Raw genomic sequence first — 18,323 nt, 5'->3', positions numbered from 1 at the left:
CTCCCTGACCTTTGTGTCCAGCAGCCTTCCTTGAGCCCAGTCACTTGTTCTCTCTGGGAAAGTTTCTAAATGAAGCTTCACAGAGCAGCAGCTGGAAAAAAAAAGATGTCAATCAACCTACACTGTTACCAGAGACTTAAAACTAAGACAGGAATGTATGGGCCTTCCCCCTCCCTCCCTCCTCATGATCAACATTAAATGCATAACGGGAAGAAGCAATCTTCTCCCTAATGACTAGCCACAATGACCCATTCAGACTTCCTCAAGCTGTTACTGAGCCAAGGAAACCCCACCCTCCTCACTAGGATTTGGGGTAGACTTTGCCTTCCCTGTAGTTCCTGAGCACACAGCAATGCAACAGTCACAAACTCAGCTTGCTGAAGTTGAGCAACTACACAACAGGATGTGACTGTCCTAAGCGGCCTGTTGCCCTTTTTGATATACTTAGATCTTCAAAAGCATGGAACCTAATCAAGTCACCAGAGCTGTGCGCGAAATTACAAGACAGCAGCATTTTTCCAGTCATTTCAGGAAGGACCCAGAGAACTATGATGAATATACTCTGCCATGTTCCCCACAAAAGGTTCACTCTGGAAGTGCCATAGAGGCTAGTGTTGCTTTCTTCCAGTTGTGAGATTCAGTCCACGTTCAACAAAGTGTTTAGTTTAAAAAACTTGTTTAGATTGCTGGGGGACAATAGTGCATGTCTCTCTCACACCATTTATAAAACCCAACACTAAAAAGAAAGGAAATGAACAGTTAAGAACTTTATAAAATCTTACACTCCCCTACCCACATAATAAACAAACATGCGCTCATCAAGTATTGCCTAGTTCATCACAACATAACAATGTTAACTCTTTTTCATTATCTTGGTTTCAGTATCTAAAACACTTTGTTTTAAAATAACATACTGCTAAACAGAAACATTTATCAAATGATAGTAAAATTATGTAAAAATTCTAATTTGCTGTTTCTTGATTCATACATAACATAAAATGCTTACATTGCAGAACCATGCATGTACAAAAATACATGCTCTTAAGTTGATCAGTGTGGCATAAATGTGTACTCAGAATGTTTATGGCCCTTATCCAACAAAGCTCTAAAGCACATGCTTAACTTTAAGAGTGTAATCAATCACATCAAGGTTAACAGGACTACTGAAGTGCTTAAATTTCAGCACATGCTTAAATGTTTTGCTGGACTATGACCAATGTTTCTTTTTCAAAAGCATGATGTACAGTGCTTGTATTTTGAGTTTACTAATGAAATAACAGCTCTTTTGAGTGAGCATGAAGTCTGCTGTGCTGTGATGAAACAAATGCTTTATATTTCATAAGAGTGATGGTCCTGTTTGTTATACAGAGAGAGTAAGATATGCATAGCTGTAACTTTGTTTTCTTCCCCATACTTGCTTGCCCCGTTACCTAAATTTCTTGGGCTTAATAACAAGTAGCTATCACGCTGGGTGCAGACACACAACAGGATTGCTGCAGAATAATTTGTTCCAGATTTTACTCTGCAGTAAGTTTACTCAATCATAAAGAGCAGAAACAACCAGCTCTCCCATGCTGGCTGCTAGTAGCAGGCGCTATTGAAGGCCACTAGGTGGCAGGGGAAAGATTTTGCACTGAACAAAGTTTACAATGACAGCTAATGCACAACATATACACCAAAACAGTTATTTACCACTTCCTAAAAATTAACTTCACACCAGCAAATAGCATTTCCGCCTAAGTAAATGCTGTGTGCCACATATCTGCTCCACTTCCCCTCCAAAGTTAATAGGAAAATATAAAAGATGGAGCTAAAGGGAATATCATATTCCTTTTTTCCCCACAGTAAGACAGAAAGTTATTCAGTTTTGGTGTGGTGTATTTTTTCAATGAAAGAGACGATCAGGTCACCAGATCAGTAAAATGAACAGAACTGGCCGTACTAAAAACAACTCTGCTGGAGGAGTCTGATTTCATTTACTGTACACCAAACAGACTATAGATGTTCAATACATAGCTAATTACATTGTACCTGCCTTCATGCCACAACCTATTCTTACCCCAAATATTAACAAGAAATATTAAAAAAAAGGGGGGCGGGAATATCACAGAAAATCAACCATTCAAGACTAGAGTCCTGTTATTTTCATTCTCTAACAAAAACCTATCCCTCTGGGCTACACAGTGCCCAGCAAGGCTCTTTGTGCCTTAATTTCAACATCTGAAAAACAACAATAGTGCCATTATGCATGGGGATTCTTGATCTGTAGCTTTTAGCAATACTTTGGGATGCAGTTCATTAACATGCCAATACCAAATTCCACACCACTTCCTTATTAATCATAGATTCTACTCTCTCTAGCATGTACCTGGCTAAAGCAGCTTTCATGCAGAACACTAGCTAGCTCAAGTTCAATCCGTACAAGAAGGAAATGATGCCAAGAGATTTAAGGAACCAAACACCATAAGGAAAGGTAGTGTCCACAATCTTGACCACCAAATAAAGAGTTATGCTTAATTTCCATAGTTCATAATGTTTCTACTGAATCCCTCACCATTCCTCATGACTTTTTTTACATCATCCTCAGCTAGAAAGAAGTATTTGACCTTTCCTTTCAGACACAGGCTTTGCCACAGTAATCTGGAATGTGGTTAGTATGCAGAACAAATAATACTTCCTACTCTACTCTTAAATTTCTTCAGTCATTGTACACTAAGAGCTGGCAACCTGATACAAACACATAACACGTATCCTCTACATACTAGCTTGCTATTCACTACTGGAAATAAGATATAAATGTGTTATCTACAGAGTCCTACATGAACAGAGACACAGCTGTTAGAAAATGTACTTTGTCCCCATGTCCTGACATCCTTCTGTAGGACTGGACACTTGAATTTAGTGGAATAAGGCATTTTCGGTAGAGGGGTCCTTTTACAATAATCCTCTCTTTCTTGCATCCTGTCAATGCTAACGTTTGATAATAATTACTGGATCAACACGTTCCATCTGTCTTTACAGCCATAAGGGAATTCACTAAGTGGAAGGGAGCAACAGGAGAGGGGAAGAAAATAACCTTGGTCACATTAAGAACAAAAAGCATTATAAGATTATACACCCATTATTTTATTAATATTAATTATTTAATCAAACCATCCCATTGCATTCAGCTCATCAACACTCCTACATGTAGACCAGTGCCTAGTCATATCTCTTTGAACTAACAAACAATTTTGTCAAAACCCAGACAATCATCAGAAAGCATTCCTTTTTAAGTTCATCTTTTAAAAATAAGCTTCAAACAAACCTAAATTCTCAAAATAAGCTCTCAGCATAAATAAAAACAAAAAAAATTAAAATTTCCATTCCAAAGCAAAAAGCAAAACAAGCTGAAAGCTTTTAATTTGGTAGTTAAACCACTTCCATTTTGTACATCTTCAAGAATGATACAACATATAGTAAGTATATTGCATCCACCTAAATGTAATGACTGACTGAAATAACCTCTCTTAGGAAGATGTTAAAGCATGTTGGGACTCAGCCAAGAATACTCAAGTCTAATATACAAATCATATCACTGGATATTTAAAAACAATCATGACAAAATACAAAGCAAGACAAAACCTTGCACAGAAAGCTGCAGCATTTAGGTATATGTTTGCCAATCATGTTTTGGCAAAGACTGCTTTCCTCTGGAAGAACCTACCACATTCTGGATACAGCCACTACATAAAGCGATTATAAGGATACATGTTAAGAATGAAGCCTTGTAGAAAAGACCTTTGCACCTAAATATGCCATTGTAATTTCTTCTACTCATCATATATCTTCCATAAAAACACTAAACTAGCTAAAGATGCCCTGGACCCATTTCCCTACCCATATCCTTTTTAAAAGGGGAAGCCCTAAAAAGCGAATTTCTCATACTAATCCAAATGAAAAATCAGATTATCCTATGTTTCTTCAAAACTACAGCTCACCAGTCATCAACAGTTCCTGTTATTTTACAAAACAAAGTTCTATCAGTCCTTTCAAGAAAATATATTTCTTAAAAGACACCACAGTTGATTTCTTTGAAGAACCGCTTGCAAATACCTACTGAAGATTCTATAAACTCTTCCATTTCCTGCCCCATGTCTGGCAAATACCTACAAACAGCTCTAGCTTTGCCAATACATTTATCACTAAAATGTCTAAACAGATTTCAGTTCAGCTATATAAACAAGTTACAAACTGAAGTGGCAATGACCGCTAAAAGTAACATAGCTATTTCCATTCTAACTCCACTCTCTTCTATGTATCGTGTTCAGCCACTCATAACTTTCTGAAGCAGTCATGTTTTGCAGCAGAAATTTTCCATTAAAAAAAACTTCTTGAAAAGTGTGTTTAAAGTGATTCAGTTATGTATTCATGCAGAGCAGAGAAAGACTACACTAGTGCTATTATAAACAAGATTACTCTAACCTTTTTTGGAGCAAGGCCATTATTAAAATATTGTAGAATGAAAAGCTGACTTTTTCAATCAATTAAGAACAGCTCCCTATAAAGTTTCCACTGAAAACGATGAGCAAACAGGTGGTTAGCCATGTTAATCTAAAGTCAGGCAATAGAGGGCAAAGTTACACCTTACAGACTAAACGGTTCAGATAGGCATGAGCTTTTTTTTTTTTTGCGTGTTTTTTTTTTAAAGGTAAAAACCTACTTTGTCAGATGCAGTCTGACAGAAATGTATCTGACAAAGTAGGTGGTTGCCTACAAATGTTCATATGCCTCTCAACTAATTAGCCTCTAAAAATGCTATCCTACCCTATATACTGAATTGAAAACTATGGTAATTTGCAACTGATTTTGCAGAAGCTCTCAACAAGCTTGTGAAACATTTGATAAGTACTGCCTGCCGTGCAGTGCAACTAACTGTGTAACTAACTCTGCTCTGTAGGGAAAATAATACACCACACATACAGATGAGCTGAGGCAATGGCTTTTCTAGAGATCTTAACCTATTGCCTTTAGGTGCTATCAGATGCAAAAAAATTAAGAAAGAGCACTGCATACTTTATAACTTCAAATTTTGCCCATGGTATATATATACACATGCTGATAGACTATACTAGAGATTTTATGCAGATTACTACAGGTGTAAAATAAACTATAAATTATATATTGCACTTGAGAATCTGTGTGATTGAGCAACTTCAGAAGATCCTAAGAGATGCATACAAGAAACAGAGTTCAAGTTGGATTTGTTGCCTTAATAGTCTCAATAGATTTTGGAACAGTTATATTTTCTAAAACATACAACTGCTGAATGGTTATCAATGTTTGAAACTATTAAATAGAAAACCTAAGATAAAGCAGATTACATGGTAGAAAATGATCTTCACTGAAGTCTAATGCAGTAGCATGAAATGCAGAAAGAAATGCATACCAGAAACAAACAGGAAATGACCAATGAGACTTGTCCCTATTAAGCTTTACCATGTGGAAGAGTTTAGAAAGCTTTTCAAAGTGCAATTTCCTAAATGGTGCAACTCAATGGAGACTATAATTATTTGGTGGCAATTAAATTATTTTACTTTTTTTTTTTTGCCCTATGATTTCTGACATCTCAAAAACACATCCAAACTGGGGGGGGGGAGGGAAATCAATTTGCTGTAAATTAAACAACCCTGCTGTATCCATCATCGCTACCAATTAAAACATACCCAGACTTCAGAAAACACTCTGCACAGAACAAGCTGCAGGTCTGTTTATACTTCTAAATGTTCAATAATTAATAATTTCTCTGCATTCCCTAACTTACTTTCCACTAGAGCATTCGCTTCATTCCAAAATAAAACACAGATCTGAGGAGCAAGCAGAGTATTCCCATTAACTGAGCACAGATCCACTGAAGTAAGGTCAGCTCTGGAAGTGCTATTCTTGATATCCACTTGTTAGTGAAGAGCAGGAACTGTAACTACACTTAGCTATCTAATCTACCACCAAGTGCCCAGGGACCATTTCACTTACTACTCTAGCAATTGTCCCCAGGACAATCTATTGCTGGCTCTAATCTAAAACCTTCCCTCCCCAGATAGGATTCAGTTTCAACACAGTGGAAACAAGATATTGTTTTTGAAGTGTGGTCTTCATTATAGGGAATATTTTTTATAGTGACCAGAACCAAACTGATGATAGACAGACTTTGGAGACCGCAGAGCTGCCAACTGGCAGCTCCCAAAAGGTTAATTTACAGCCCCCAGGCTCGTGCACAGCACCACTCCCCCCAGTACTCCACAGGATGCTGTCTCCTGGCTTTCCAGCCTCCCCCCAGCTTTTGTTTCCTGTTCCTGTCCCTGGGGCTAGGGTGGTCACTGGGCCCATGAAGCCCAAGGCCCATGCATAGCATAGGGGCATCCAGGTAGTGTGGTGCAGCTACGGGTTGATGCCCACAGCACAGCTCAGCAGGGGGCCACCAGTGGTGTGGCAGGGGACCCATATAGAGTGGCCTGTGCAGCATGCAGCTCCCAGCTGCTGCAAAGCTGAACAGCCAAGTTAAAATAAAAAGTTACCCATTTCATTTAAAAAGGCACCAATATGTCTGCTTTTGAGACATTTTTGACCATCATCTCAAAAGGGGATGAAATAACGCAGTGTATATAGGGGCAGAATTTGGTCTCTGGACTGTTGCTATAGAACAGCATAGCCTGACTACTGTTTCCTCACGGCCCCTACATGAAAGTTTCATTCATCTTACATCTTAGTGACCATCTGCTCTGACAGTGTTCTGGACTCGGAAAGATGAGGAGAAAAGGTACAATTCATGTTCAGATGAATTCAGGTAGATTCAGGTTTACTGCAATGCCCTCCACTTGGAATTTCAACTAAATGCCATGAACTTCATTTGATGTACGTTATTGTAAAATGGTTATTTAGCGATATAGTAGTATATAGTGTCTATACTCCATAGTATATAACATCTTCCTGGGGAAAGTTTAAAGATGTCCATTTTACCTGTAAAAACCTATGAAAAGCTTGAGTCCTGGTAACCTTAACAATTACCTCTCCCTCAGCAACTGTTGCATAGGAAACAGCGAAGGGGCTTAAGTGAATACCTCCCAGATTTGATCCCAAAGGGTACTTCCCAAAAGATAGTTTCAGTCCTCATCTTAGAAACTTACTCCTTCCCACCTCATCTTGAAAGAGCACAAATTTACAGGCATCCAGGTTGTCTGGAAAGTAGGTTAAGGTGCGTTGAAAAGAGTTTAAGACAATAGTCCAAATATGGGTATTAGTCCTACTTGGACAAAGATATTTTCCCAAAGCACTGGGCAGACAGCATGGGTGCACACAAATAAAGTTAATAATGAAGTTACAAGTCTGATCCTAATACCATTACACATTTTGAGTAAAAGCTTACTGAAATGAACAGAACTTTATTTTGTGGAGAAAGTTACAACTCAAGTAAATGTGGATGGCAAAATTGGACTTTGATAAATAATACTGCAGAAGTCTCAGTTGAACAGCAATGCATAACAGACATGTGGAAAAGTAGTGCTGAATATTCCATCTAATCAAATCTTCATATGTAATGCTTTCTTTTATTTTCCCATTTCTTATTTTCTTGGTCAAAAACTCTCTTTTTAATTTAGGAGAAGAAAATGAAGCTTTGCTGTTCTCTCTGAGCACTGCCAGTTTTAGAAATGCTAAATGCATGTTCATGAAAGCAACAAGCTAGGTAGTCCTACATGCACTCAATAAAGCTCATGATGTACACATTAAAAAACTCAATACCAAATAATCATTCAGTCTGCAAAGGATAATCATATAGTAGTTTCAACCAATGATCAACTGTACCAAGACAGCAAAAAAATTAAATAGTCCTAAACTAAAATACGAAGAATTACTAACAGAAGCTTTCAAAGATAGTGCTAAGCCAAGGAATTAATACCAATACCAAGTTGCAGAAATGTTTCAAGTGTCTGTGTAAACAACCACTGGAGAAAAATAGCACACTGTTAAGTTATAATGCCTTACAAACTTCAAGGATAAACATTATATATGTGCCTTGGTTTCCTTCAAAAGTCTATTCTTAGCCGTAAAACAAACCCAGTCCATTTAATTAGAACCTTACCCTACAAACACATTCACTAAGTGATGCTTAACAAATCTAATTCAAATGAAAAGGGACTAGTCCAGTGAAAAGAGCAGTTCCCTGATGTTCTTTGCTCTGTTGGTTTCATGTAACCACTGATCACCAGCCACTACAATAGCAAACATATAAACACCTTAAACTAAATGGGAGTTGTCTTTCTAAATATAGCTACTTTTAAATAATGCATTATGAGTTATAAAATAAAGTGCTAGTGAATTATTTAAATACAGCTCTTGTCTTTAACAAAAAGACTTATCACTTTTAATGAAGTGGAGCTTTATTTATAGCCTGGTTTGCACATTATTGTGAACTGTAAGGGATAAAGCTAATCCTTCCTGTTTTGTGAACTTAGTTACATCAGTAGTCGGTTTATTTTACCCAAAATGGAAGCAAAGCTGCAAAATAAGTTAAGCAAAAGTATTATTTTAAAGAAACATCTTTTTTTAGTACTTCGAAAGATTTAGTTCTACACAGCAACCTGCCCACTCCTGCACCCCTCATACACACCTTCACATGCACACCCTGCGCCCTTCACCAATGTATGCCACGCACTCCGCACCCTTCACTGACACCTACAAGTTACACCTTTCACCCACATACACTTGCACCCACACTCTGCACCCTTCCCCCAGGCGCACACTCACACACTGCACCCTTCACATGCACACACACACCTTCCATGCACATGCACTCTGCACCCTTCACCCACGCATATGCACACCCTTCACCCAGCTGCACTTGCACATACTGCAACCTTCACACATGCACAACCTTCACCCAGATGCACATACTACACCCTTCACATACCTGCACACCCTTCACACACATGCACTCTGCACCCTTCACACACGTGTACACCCTTCACATCCGCACACCTGCACCCTTCCCACAGGTGCATGCCCTCCACCCGGGCACTGTGCCCCCTTCGCACACTGTCATGCACACACGCACATGTACACACATATACACACACTCCCCTTTACAGGAGTTTTCAGGGCACTCGCAGAGCGTTTCGCTCTCTGCGCAGCCCTCAGCGTACAAGCCCAGTCTCCTCGGCAAAGAGATGCAAGAATCAAAAACTAAGGGAGCAACTTCTGGCCGCGCGGCTCTCCCGCAGGACCGGCTCACGCGGGGCTGCCCCTGCCTGCCGCGCGGCCCAAGGGCAGCTACGAGCCCCTCCGCGGGCGGCGGGATGCCCGGAGCCCCGGGGTGTCGGCGCGGAGGGAGGGGGGCGCTGCCCAGCTATTGTGCGCGGGCGGCGGCGCTTCCCGGCGGGAGGAAGTGGGAGCTGGAAGGAAGGACTGGCCATGTCCTGTCACTCGCCCCGCGGGGCAGCCAGGGCGCTGCCCAGCACCACTGCAGCCCTCCCCGCCCCGGGGCCCGAGCACAGATGTGCGCGCAACAGCTGGCGGGGGCACGCGGCCGGCTTGTACCTTGGTGCGGATCTGGCCCGACGTGGACACTTTGCGGATGAGTTTCTGCGGCCCCTCGTGCTCCCCCTCGCTGTCCGACGACTCGTCCCCGGGCCCCGCCGCGGCGGCCGCCACCGCCGAGTGCTGCTGCTGCTGCTGGATGCCGGCGCCACTCACGCCCGCCTCGGCCCCGGCCATCTTCCCGCACTCCTGCCGAGACACAGCGCACGAGTCCTGCTCAGCCCGGGCAACCACCACCGCCCCCCCCGGGGGGGCGGAGAGGGGAGGAGCCCGGAGCCGGCGCTGCAGGCACCGCCCCCCCGCCAGCCGCCATCTTCTGGCGTTCCCACGTGCAGCGCCGCCTCGGGGGAAGCCGGGGTAGGGCTGAGCCATCTCCTGCGCGCTGGGGCTGGGGGAGGAAGAGGCAGAGGGAGCTAGACCAGATGGGGCTTCCTTCCCAAACTTTTCCTCAGCGTGACCCCATCGACGACCCCTTTTCGTCAGCGTGAGCTTCGCTCTCACCCCACCCGCTCACGTTGCCTCCCCACAGCTTGGGAACTGCTGGACGAGGTGTTGCTTCCAGCCGGCTTCTCTCTTACTCCCCTACCGGCGGCCTAGGTCAAGGCCAAGGGGCACGGCTGTGGTAGTGCCTCAAGGGCTGCGGTGGCCTGGCCCTCGCTGGAAAGGGTCAAGAGGAGGTTGGGCAGCCAGTGGCCTGGGTACTGATGCTGCCCTATGGGGATTTCCCCTGCTCCTGGGCTTTGCTGCTTGCTCCCTGCTGACCCACCACCTGTTTCTGCTGCACGGGTCAAGGTGCTTTTAAGCAGTGTGGGTTGTAGCTGTGTTTGTTGGTCTAAGGACGTAGGCAGACAAGGTTCTTTGGGTAAATTTGATATCTTAGACCAGCTAATTTTATTAGACAAGCTAATAAGTTTGGTATAATAAGAGAGATCATGAACCTTGTCTGCAGGGTGGTTTTAAGCCTTCCCAGAGGCACTTGTTGGCTACAGCCAAACTGGGACTTCAGCTGGAGCATGCCAGTGCTTCTGGGACTAAACCCAGAAATCCCTGTGTAGAGGGCCTTGCTGCCCCACCCCTGTCCAGACTGAGTGCCAGGGTTGGGGTCAGAAAGGAGTTGCTCTGTGGTCAGATTGGTTGGGGGGGGTAGCCTTCCTGTGTAGTAGGGCATGGCCCCCCCCCCCTTCCTAGGATCTCCTGAGTCTATTTTGACACAATTTCAAAGAAGCAAGACACCAGCTGCCATCATGTTTCCCCTGCTTTACCTTGTGGCAGGTCAGTGCCTTAAGTCTGCTTTGTGAAGGTTGACAGTAGCTTTATATAGAGTTTAGATCAGGGGTGGGCAAAATACAGCCCACTGGCTGGATCCAGCCTCCCACAGGTGGGCACCTGCCAATTGATTGTATGTATGTGGCCCACAGTGCTCTGCATGGGGCCAAGCAACACCCACTTCCAGCTAAGGCAGCCTGTGCCACACCCATCCACCCCAGCCCTGGCTAACACACACAGCTTCTCAGTGGGTGCTCCCAGTGCAGCTGCAGGCACCTGGGAACTGCTCAGCTACTCCCCACCCCTCTCCAGTGGCTTCTCTTGCTCCTGCTGTGCCAGGCAATGGGTAACACGGGGAAGCCATGGGGATGTGTGCCAGGCAGCAGATGCTGGGCCAGGCTGTGGGGAAGATGCAGCAGGTGGCTCCTACCTCAGCACATTTCTCTGCATTGTGGGGGCTCCAGCTGTAGCTCCTGACTGCCTTCTGCCCGCTTGGCTGCCTGCAAATGGCTGCTTATTGTGCCAGGTGGGCAAAGTGAGTGGAAGGCAGCCAGAAGCTGGAGCTAGAGCCTTGCATGCTGGGGCAGGGGCTGCTCAGCTACAGCTTTTCCCCCACCCCAACCTGGCTGGGCATGTGGTGCCTGGTACATATCCCCATGGCTTCCCCACACTGTCTGCTGCCCAGTGCAGTACAGCAAGGGCAGGAGGAGGAGGAGCCACTGGAGCCAAGCAGTACCCAGGCAGCTGCAGCCCTGCTGGGAAGCTGTGTATATTGGTCAGAGCTAGGGTCAGCAGGAGTGTGGTGCAGGTGGGACTCAGCCCTATGCAGAGTGCCATTGGAGCAGCCATGGGCTGGATGGGGGGAGGGGGCAGGCCACATCAGCACCGCCCAGGCAAGCTCTGCTGCACCCATCCCTTGCCCTCCCCCCTCCTCCCCTAGTCAGCTCCCTGGTGCATGTGGGGGAGCTTCTAACGCAACAGACACTCCACACCTGGCCCCCAAACACAGTAGACAAGAGTAAGACTTAATTTGGTGTTATAATGCAATCACCTCTATCTATGCTATTCAACAAAATACAGGTCCGGACAAAAATTATTTTTTGATATAAAATGAAAATATGTTATAATAGATGCTTGAGTTTTAGTATATGATTTGTTTTTTATACTTTGTTAAAATTATATCTTCTGAAAGATTTTGTGTGTGGCCCTCAACAGCTCACCAAAACTCATTAAGTGGCCCTTCAGTCAAAATAATTGCCCACCCCAGTTTAGATTAAGGTTTGGGTGGGATGGTTTGGATAGGGGAGATCCTGCCTCAGACAGGGGGTTAGATTAGATGACCTGTGGAGATCCCTTCCAACCCTACTTCTCTATGATGTTAAAAGCAACAGACACCAATTAGGCAGACAGTAGGATGGGGCCACTTTGCTTAGAGGCTAACAGGTTTGGGTACTGATACCAAGCCTGTGCATGGAGCTGCTGGAGCAAGCTCCCAGGCATCTCCTGGCACCAAAAATCCAGTCCCTCAGTCCTCACATTCAGGATGTATCAGTGATTAAACTGATAAGAACATATTCTAATTACCGTGAACTCTCAGGTTTCTACTCACTTTGTGGAGCAGAGTTTTGTTTTGGGATACTTTGCATATACTTAAGAAGCCACTTTACTCTAGAGGCCCTTGGATTGACTTAGTTTAGATCTAACTCAAACTTTAGATTGCAAGCTCCTGGGGGCAGGAGTTGACTTTTTGGGCACTTCAGGGCACTTGCAGAACTGTCTCTCTCCCTGCACAGCCCTCCATGTGCAATTACAGACTCCTCAGCAAAGAGACGCTTATTAGGGTGCTTACAATATAACTCTAATTTGCCATCAGAAAAAGAGTTTGTTGCCTACAAAAACTCATGGTCCTCTAAATCCGTTAGCCTTTAGGCACCACCCTCTCCTACCTGTTGCTTAATTTGTGATTGTTGATTTTAGGCACTACCACAATAGCACCAATTGCAAGGATTGCTTTTTTAGTTATTTTCTTCTATTATCTGTCCACTTTCCTAATGCCTATATTTCTGCTTCTTTCATTTATACTTTTGACTATTGTCTTTTATTGTTTTGCATCTTACAGCTTAAATTGTTCAAATGCATTATCAGCAATCTTTCAGATCTGGGATTTTCTTTTTTTAACAAAAGATAAATTATTTCCCTGTTGTAGATAATCAGTGTTCAAGAATAAGTATTTTAATCACAGAAATAGATGCATGTTAAATGCACAGACAGGTATAAACATAAGAAATAAAACATGTTGCCATTTCTTTATTCCATCTACAATTCTACTCGTGTGTCTAGGGAAGGGTATGAGAAATCTCTAGTGTAAGTGTGGCCATACCCAAGTACAAGAGTTAATTAGGAATCAGATGGAAACCATTATTTATACCCAATGCTACAAACATCTACTCATGTGCTTAATTTCACACACGATGAGTCATTCTATTGATTTTAATGGGATTCTATTTGCAGTAGGTGAAATAAAGAACATTCATGAAGTGCTGGCTGCAGAATTGGGGCTTTAGTTTTACACTACTGTTTTGTGCCAGGCACTAAAAGTCAGATTCTGCCATCCTTGGTCTCACTGAATTGTTACATTCTGAAAGAAATGGCATAGTATCTTCTGTATCCTTCATTAGGATAATTATCTTCAGGAGCCAATTTTCTATTAACACTGTGCACTCTGCACCATTAACACTGCATACTGCATTGTTGTATAATAATAACAATGAATACTATATAACATATAATTAATAATAATAACTAATAATCAGTGCTTTTCATTGCAGCATAATTGTGGCCATATCATAAACATCTAAAGGATAATGTGTCTTTGCTTCATTCTCCTCTATAGGGAAGAAGAATCATCATCTGCAATGTCCTCTTTTTTTATTAGCCTACAATTATGAGCCCAAACTTTCTCCCAAGAACTTGAAGGAGATATATGAGCAGGCCTCTGGTGTTCCCAGAATACCAAAAAGGTCAAGCACACAAGAGGAAGTAGTATACTCAAAGAGAAGGTACTCTTGCTCTTGTCCTCTGCCCCACCAAAAAAAATCCTTCTCCATATTCATTGCATAAATAGCAAATTCAGATCAGTTCAGAAGCAGTGAACAGTAGCCTTTTGGATAGTTTATTGCAACTGAATAAACACCTGTGTGTGTATTGCAATATTAACTGGGAAGTGTGAGAGTGCATGTGTGTGTGTGCGCCCACATGTGTATATATATGTTTTGCTAATATTAGAATGATGTAGCTGTGACGGTCCAGGAAATGTGAGGGAGAATATCTTTTATTGCATTTTACTGGACCAACTGTACAGTCGGGATGGATTTAGACAAGCTTTCAAATGCAGCGCAGTCTTCAGATCTGAGGAAAAGGCAGGCACAATAAGGACTAAAAACAGCCTGTAGGGTTGTGAAATTAGAGAAGAGAGAAATTCCCTGGGGTAGATGCCACATGAGAAAAGATAGATTGATTTGTGGAAAACCAAGACCTTTCAAAAGTTGAGAGGGTTTTTATCACCTATGGTGTTATCATCCTATAGATATGTTTACCAATTAATATTGCAATACTAACATACGGCTCATAACTATATATGGCACTGCACTCAGGGAAGTCAATGCCTTTCAATAACTATAGTGCAGTGCTTATTACTGTAGATATACAGTAAGTAAGATGGACAGGCTTTCTTCCCATATTTGCAAATATAGAGCCAATCATGCAAATATGTGTATCTATGATTCTTATTCTGTATTTGTAATACAGAAATGGGTTGTGCTGACTACTGTTTAAACATTAATAATGGATGACATTTCCTGCTCCGAAGTATTTTCAAGTGAACCTTTTCATCCATATATAGCATCACTGCATTTCTACAGCCAAAAAAGAACAAGCTATCACATGCAGAAGGCATACTGAAACAATAAGCATGTCACATGCATGTTGTCTGCGTACAACTTTGACGCTGTACGTTTGAACTCAGGGGCTAAGTACAGATGGTCAAAAAGCCTAAGGCTGAATCAATTCAATTTTCTCAGGATAGTTTAAGCTGAATACATTGAACCGATAAGCAAGAGAACAGAAATTCACTTTTGATTCTGGAAATGCAGCTAAATGCCTTCAGTGGATCAGTCCAAAAGCCAGAGGGCACTAGAGCACACCTCCCTGCTCAACTAGAGCAGACAGCTTGGACCACAGCTAGCTTGCCTACCCTGTGAACGGCAGGGGAGGTGCAAAACATCTGGGATGCTGAAAGACTGAGTTAACTTGGATCTGGAAGGGATCTGGGATAGAAGTTCAATAAACCAATTTAACCTAAATCAGTTAAGTCTGATACTACATCCATCCAGTTTTATTTTAAACTGGTTTCAGCCATTTTGAAAACAGTTTATGTGCTCTGAACCTCTGTTGTGTTACACAGGGCGTGTCTACACATCGCCATCTGGCAAAATTAGTACTGTGCCGTGTTTTAGTACTTGCTTGGTGCAACTACAAAAACAGAGAAGTCACCACCCATACTATGGTGTACAGGCAGTGCATGGTTAGATTCACCAGGTAGGTCACTGTTGCAAGGCATTATAGCCGGATAGTGCGCTTCTACCATCACATAGCCAGCGATCACGTGTAGCCCCATGTGATTGCTACATGGCCATAGTGTGCCATACAGTGATGTAGCATGTTGCTAGGTTGCCATAGGGCAATGTGTAGACATGCCCGGATTGGAGCTGGTTTCTGATCACTTATACAGGTTTATGTGTAATGTCTGTCCCTAGACAAGAGGACTATACAAATGGATTTTAGAAGCTGACCCTAGGAATCAGTGGGAGCATCTACATGTTCATTCGTATGTCATTATTAGGATACATTAAGTTTAGTACCCGTAATTACAGATAATAATGTAATGTGCCATAATCAGCGCTACTGCACATTACCGCAGAGAAACTATTTTTATGTGACACTAATGCGCAGATTAATTCTACTGTACACTAGCTTGTTAGCAGTTTTTGCCAGCCACGCTAATGTACAGTAGAATTACTCTACTGCAATGTTAGCATCTTCTTTACAATTTTACAGGGACTATACCAGCGGTTTTAAACCTTTTTTAGACTCAAGGTACACCCTGTTATGCTTCAGACACCCCTCAGAAAATGCTGACTGTTTGTTTTCACTCATTTCTTGACTACAGAAAAATAATATAGTCATTTTTCTACTGCAAGGAACTCACAAAGCCCACAACAGGTCAGAATGGTTTTAACACTATGAATTCGTCTTTGAAGTCCCTTGTAAATCATGTTTGTACACCCAACAGTTCTAGCATTACATGACACCTTGTGGAACCCTTGAAAGGCACTCTAGGGTGCCACACCACCCTAGATGAGAATCAGTAGTCTAAACACTATTTTTTATGCTGCATTTTGTCCCCTGTGAAATTTTTTTTCTCAAAAAATAATAAAATTCCCAAAAGCTGATCATTCCTACCTAGGAAAATAGCTATGCAACTGCAAAGCTGGATAGTTTACCTAAAACTGAAAGTGTTTTTTAACAGAGCTTTGTTAGGGCTATAGCTTAAAGTGGGTAACTTGAAAATTAATTTGTTTATTCATTAGGACATTAAAAGGCTCAAGATTGCTATGGGCCAAATCCTGCCTTTAATAAATGGGTGTGTCCAAGAGCAGATCTGCTTTATCCAAGTTGCTGCGTATCAGGAGGAAATATCAGAAGGCAGGGGTCAAGATGCACCTTTATGGACTGGGGATTTGTTACACATTACACTGTGAGCTGCACACATGTTGATGGGTGTTAGTGCTAGCTCGGGTCTGGAGCAGTCACGTGTTCAAGCCAGCAAGGGCCTGGAGGATGGAAAGGTAAAAATCTGGCCCCCTTCCATTCCAGGCTTCCTCCCTACTCCCTGGGGCTGCCCCATGTACCCCTTCCCCCCCAGCCTGCACTTTCTGTCCCTAGGAAGCAGACAGGGATGTGTTAACCTGCCTGTCCAGCTACTGCTGCCCAGTGCCAGACTGCTGCTCTTCTCCAGGCTGAGCCTAGCCCACAGACCAGCAGTGGTGCCAGTACTGGCTGGGCTGGCAGGTAGAGTGATAGGCAGTATGGCTCCTGAAGCTGCAGGGGCGCAGTGACCACCTGCAGATGGCTGCGGCAGTGTCAGCGGCGGGGAGTAGGGGCGGGGGGTCCCATGGCCAGACACTGAGCCCAGAAGTGGCAGCAGCACTTCGGGGTGGGGTGGGACACCAGTGCTCCCTGCCCTTCACCGAAGCCAAAAGCGCTCATTCTCGGGGGGCACCAGTTTTCACAGGAGATGCACATTTACCCCCATACACCCCCTCTGCATCACCTACAGGTAAAGTGGCTATACCTTACTGTAACATGAGCTGGATAATACTGAGCAGAGATCATCCTGCCCTGGAGTGGTGTTATTTTGTAATTTTGAGCTGCTAAAGGAGTGTTTAAAAACAAATTCAGGTGTTACTATGCTGACAATCCAGGTGTTAAGAGCTCCAGGTGCCATCCAAAAACAACTGCACAACAAAGCCCTTAAGATCATAATCATGGAAAATCAGGGTTAGAAGGGACCTCAGGAGGTCATGTAGTCCAGCGTTTCTCAACCTGTGGGTCGCAACCCAAAAGCGGGTTGCAGCAATATATGAAAGGGTCATGAAGAAACTAAAAATGGATTCACCTTTAACGGAGACAAACTTGGGAAACGTGGCTTTTCCCTTGCAGGTTGGCAGAGCTCAAGCCTGGAGGGGCTGCTTCGGGCTCCCCCTGCCCCACACACGGGGGGCAGCGGGGCGGGAGTGAGGGGCACTGGGTCGGGACCGGCCATCCATGTTTACAAATAGGTCCCGGTACAAAAAGGGTGGAGAGCCAGTGCCGTAGGGCTGCTCAAAGCAGGACCGTCCCCAACTAGATCACCCCAGCCAAGGCTTTGACTAGCCGGGTCTAGAAAACCTCCGAGGAGGGAGCTGCCAGCACCCCTCTGGGCGCCTGCTCCGGGTGCTTCCCTACGCTCCAGGGGAGATGTCTAGGGAGAGCGCAGGCTTTCCTGCCCCCGAGCCGGCTTCATCAGATGCTGACGTCTCCTGCCAGACCTCCGGGGCTTCCGGGCGGCGGGACGGACTTTGCCTTCTCCCCTGCTGGAGCTTCGGCCGCCCGGTCCCGAGTCAAAGGGGTCTCGTCTTAGACAGCACCCAGCGCGAGCAGGCCCGGGAGGAGCGGGGCTGGCCCCTTTCCTCGCCACGCCGCCTGACCTCTCGGATGAAGCACACGGGGCTTCCCCCGGCAGCGGGGGAGGCGCGGGCTCCCTGCTGTTGCACAAGGCGCGAGCAAAGCGGCGTGGCCGCGGGCAGGATCCCTCCGAGCCCCCGGCAGCCCGGGGCTGCGCGCACCGCGCTGCCCGCTGCAAGGTCGCCGCCGGCCCCGGGGACGCG

General features: G+C 44.1%; 1 protein-coding gene across 2 annotated transcripts in view; it reads right to left on the bottom strand.

Annotated features, from left to right (window-relative positions):
* The window catches only part of DGKH (diacylglycerol kinase eta), a 254,374-nt gene that overhangs the window by 235,790 nt on the left and 261 nt on the right, over positions 1–18,323 (bottom strand). Inside the window, exon 2 of one of the 2 annotated variants that reach the window (XM_019529851.1) lies at positions 9,571–9,759. In XM_019529851.1, coding sequence (XP_019385396.1) covers positions 9,571–9,759 — 189 coding nt within the window. Of the gene's footprint in view, positions 1–9,570; positions 9,809–18,323 lie in introns of those variants that run through there. The other variant, XM_019529850.1, reaches the window with a different exon arrangement.

The sequence above is a fragment of the Crocodylus porosus genome, unplaced genomic scaffold (genome assembly GCF_001723895.1).
Source record: "Crocodylus porosus isolate Cpor-Errol unplaced genomic scaffold, CroPor_comp1, whole genome shotgun sequence".
Lineage (NCBI taxonomy): Eukaryota > Metazoa > Chordata > Crocodylia > Crocodylidae > Crocodylus > Crocodylus porosus.
Note: the sequence above shows the minus strand (reverse complement) of the source record. Positions and strands in the feature narration are given on the sequence as shown.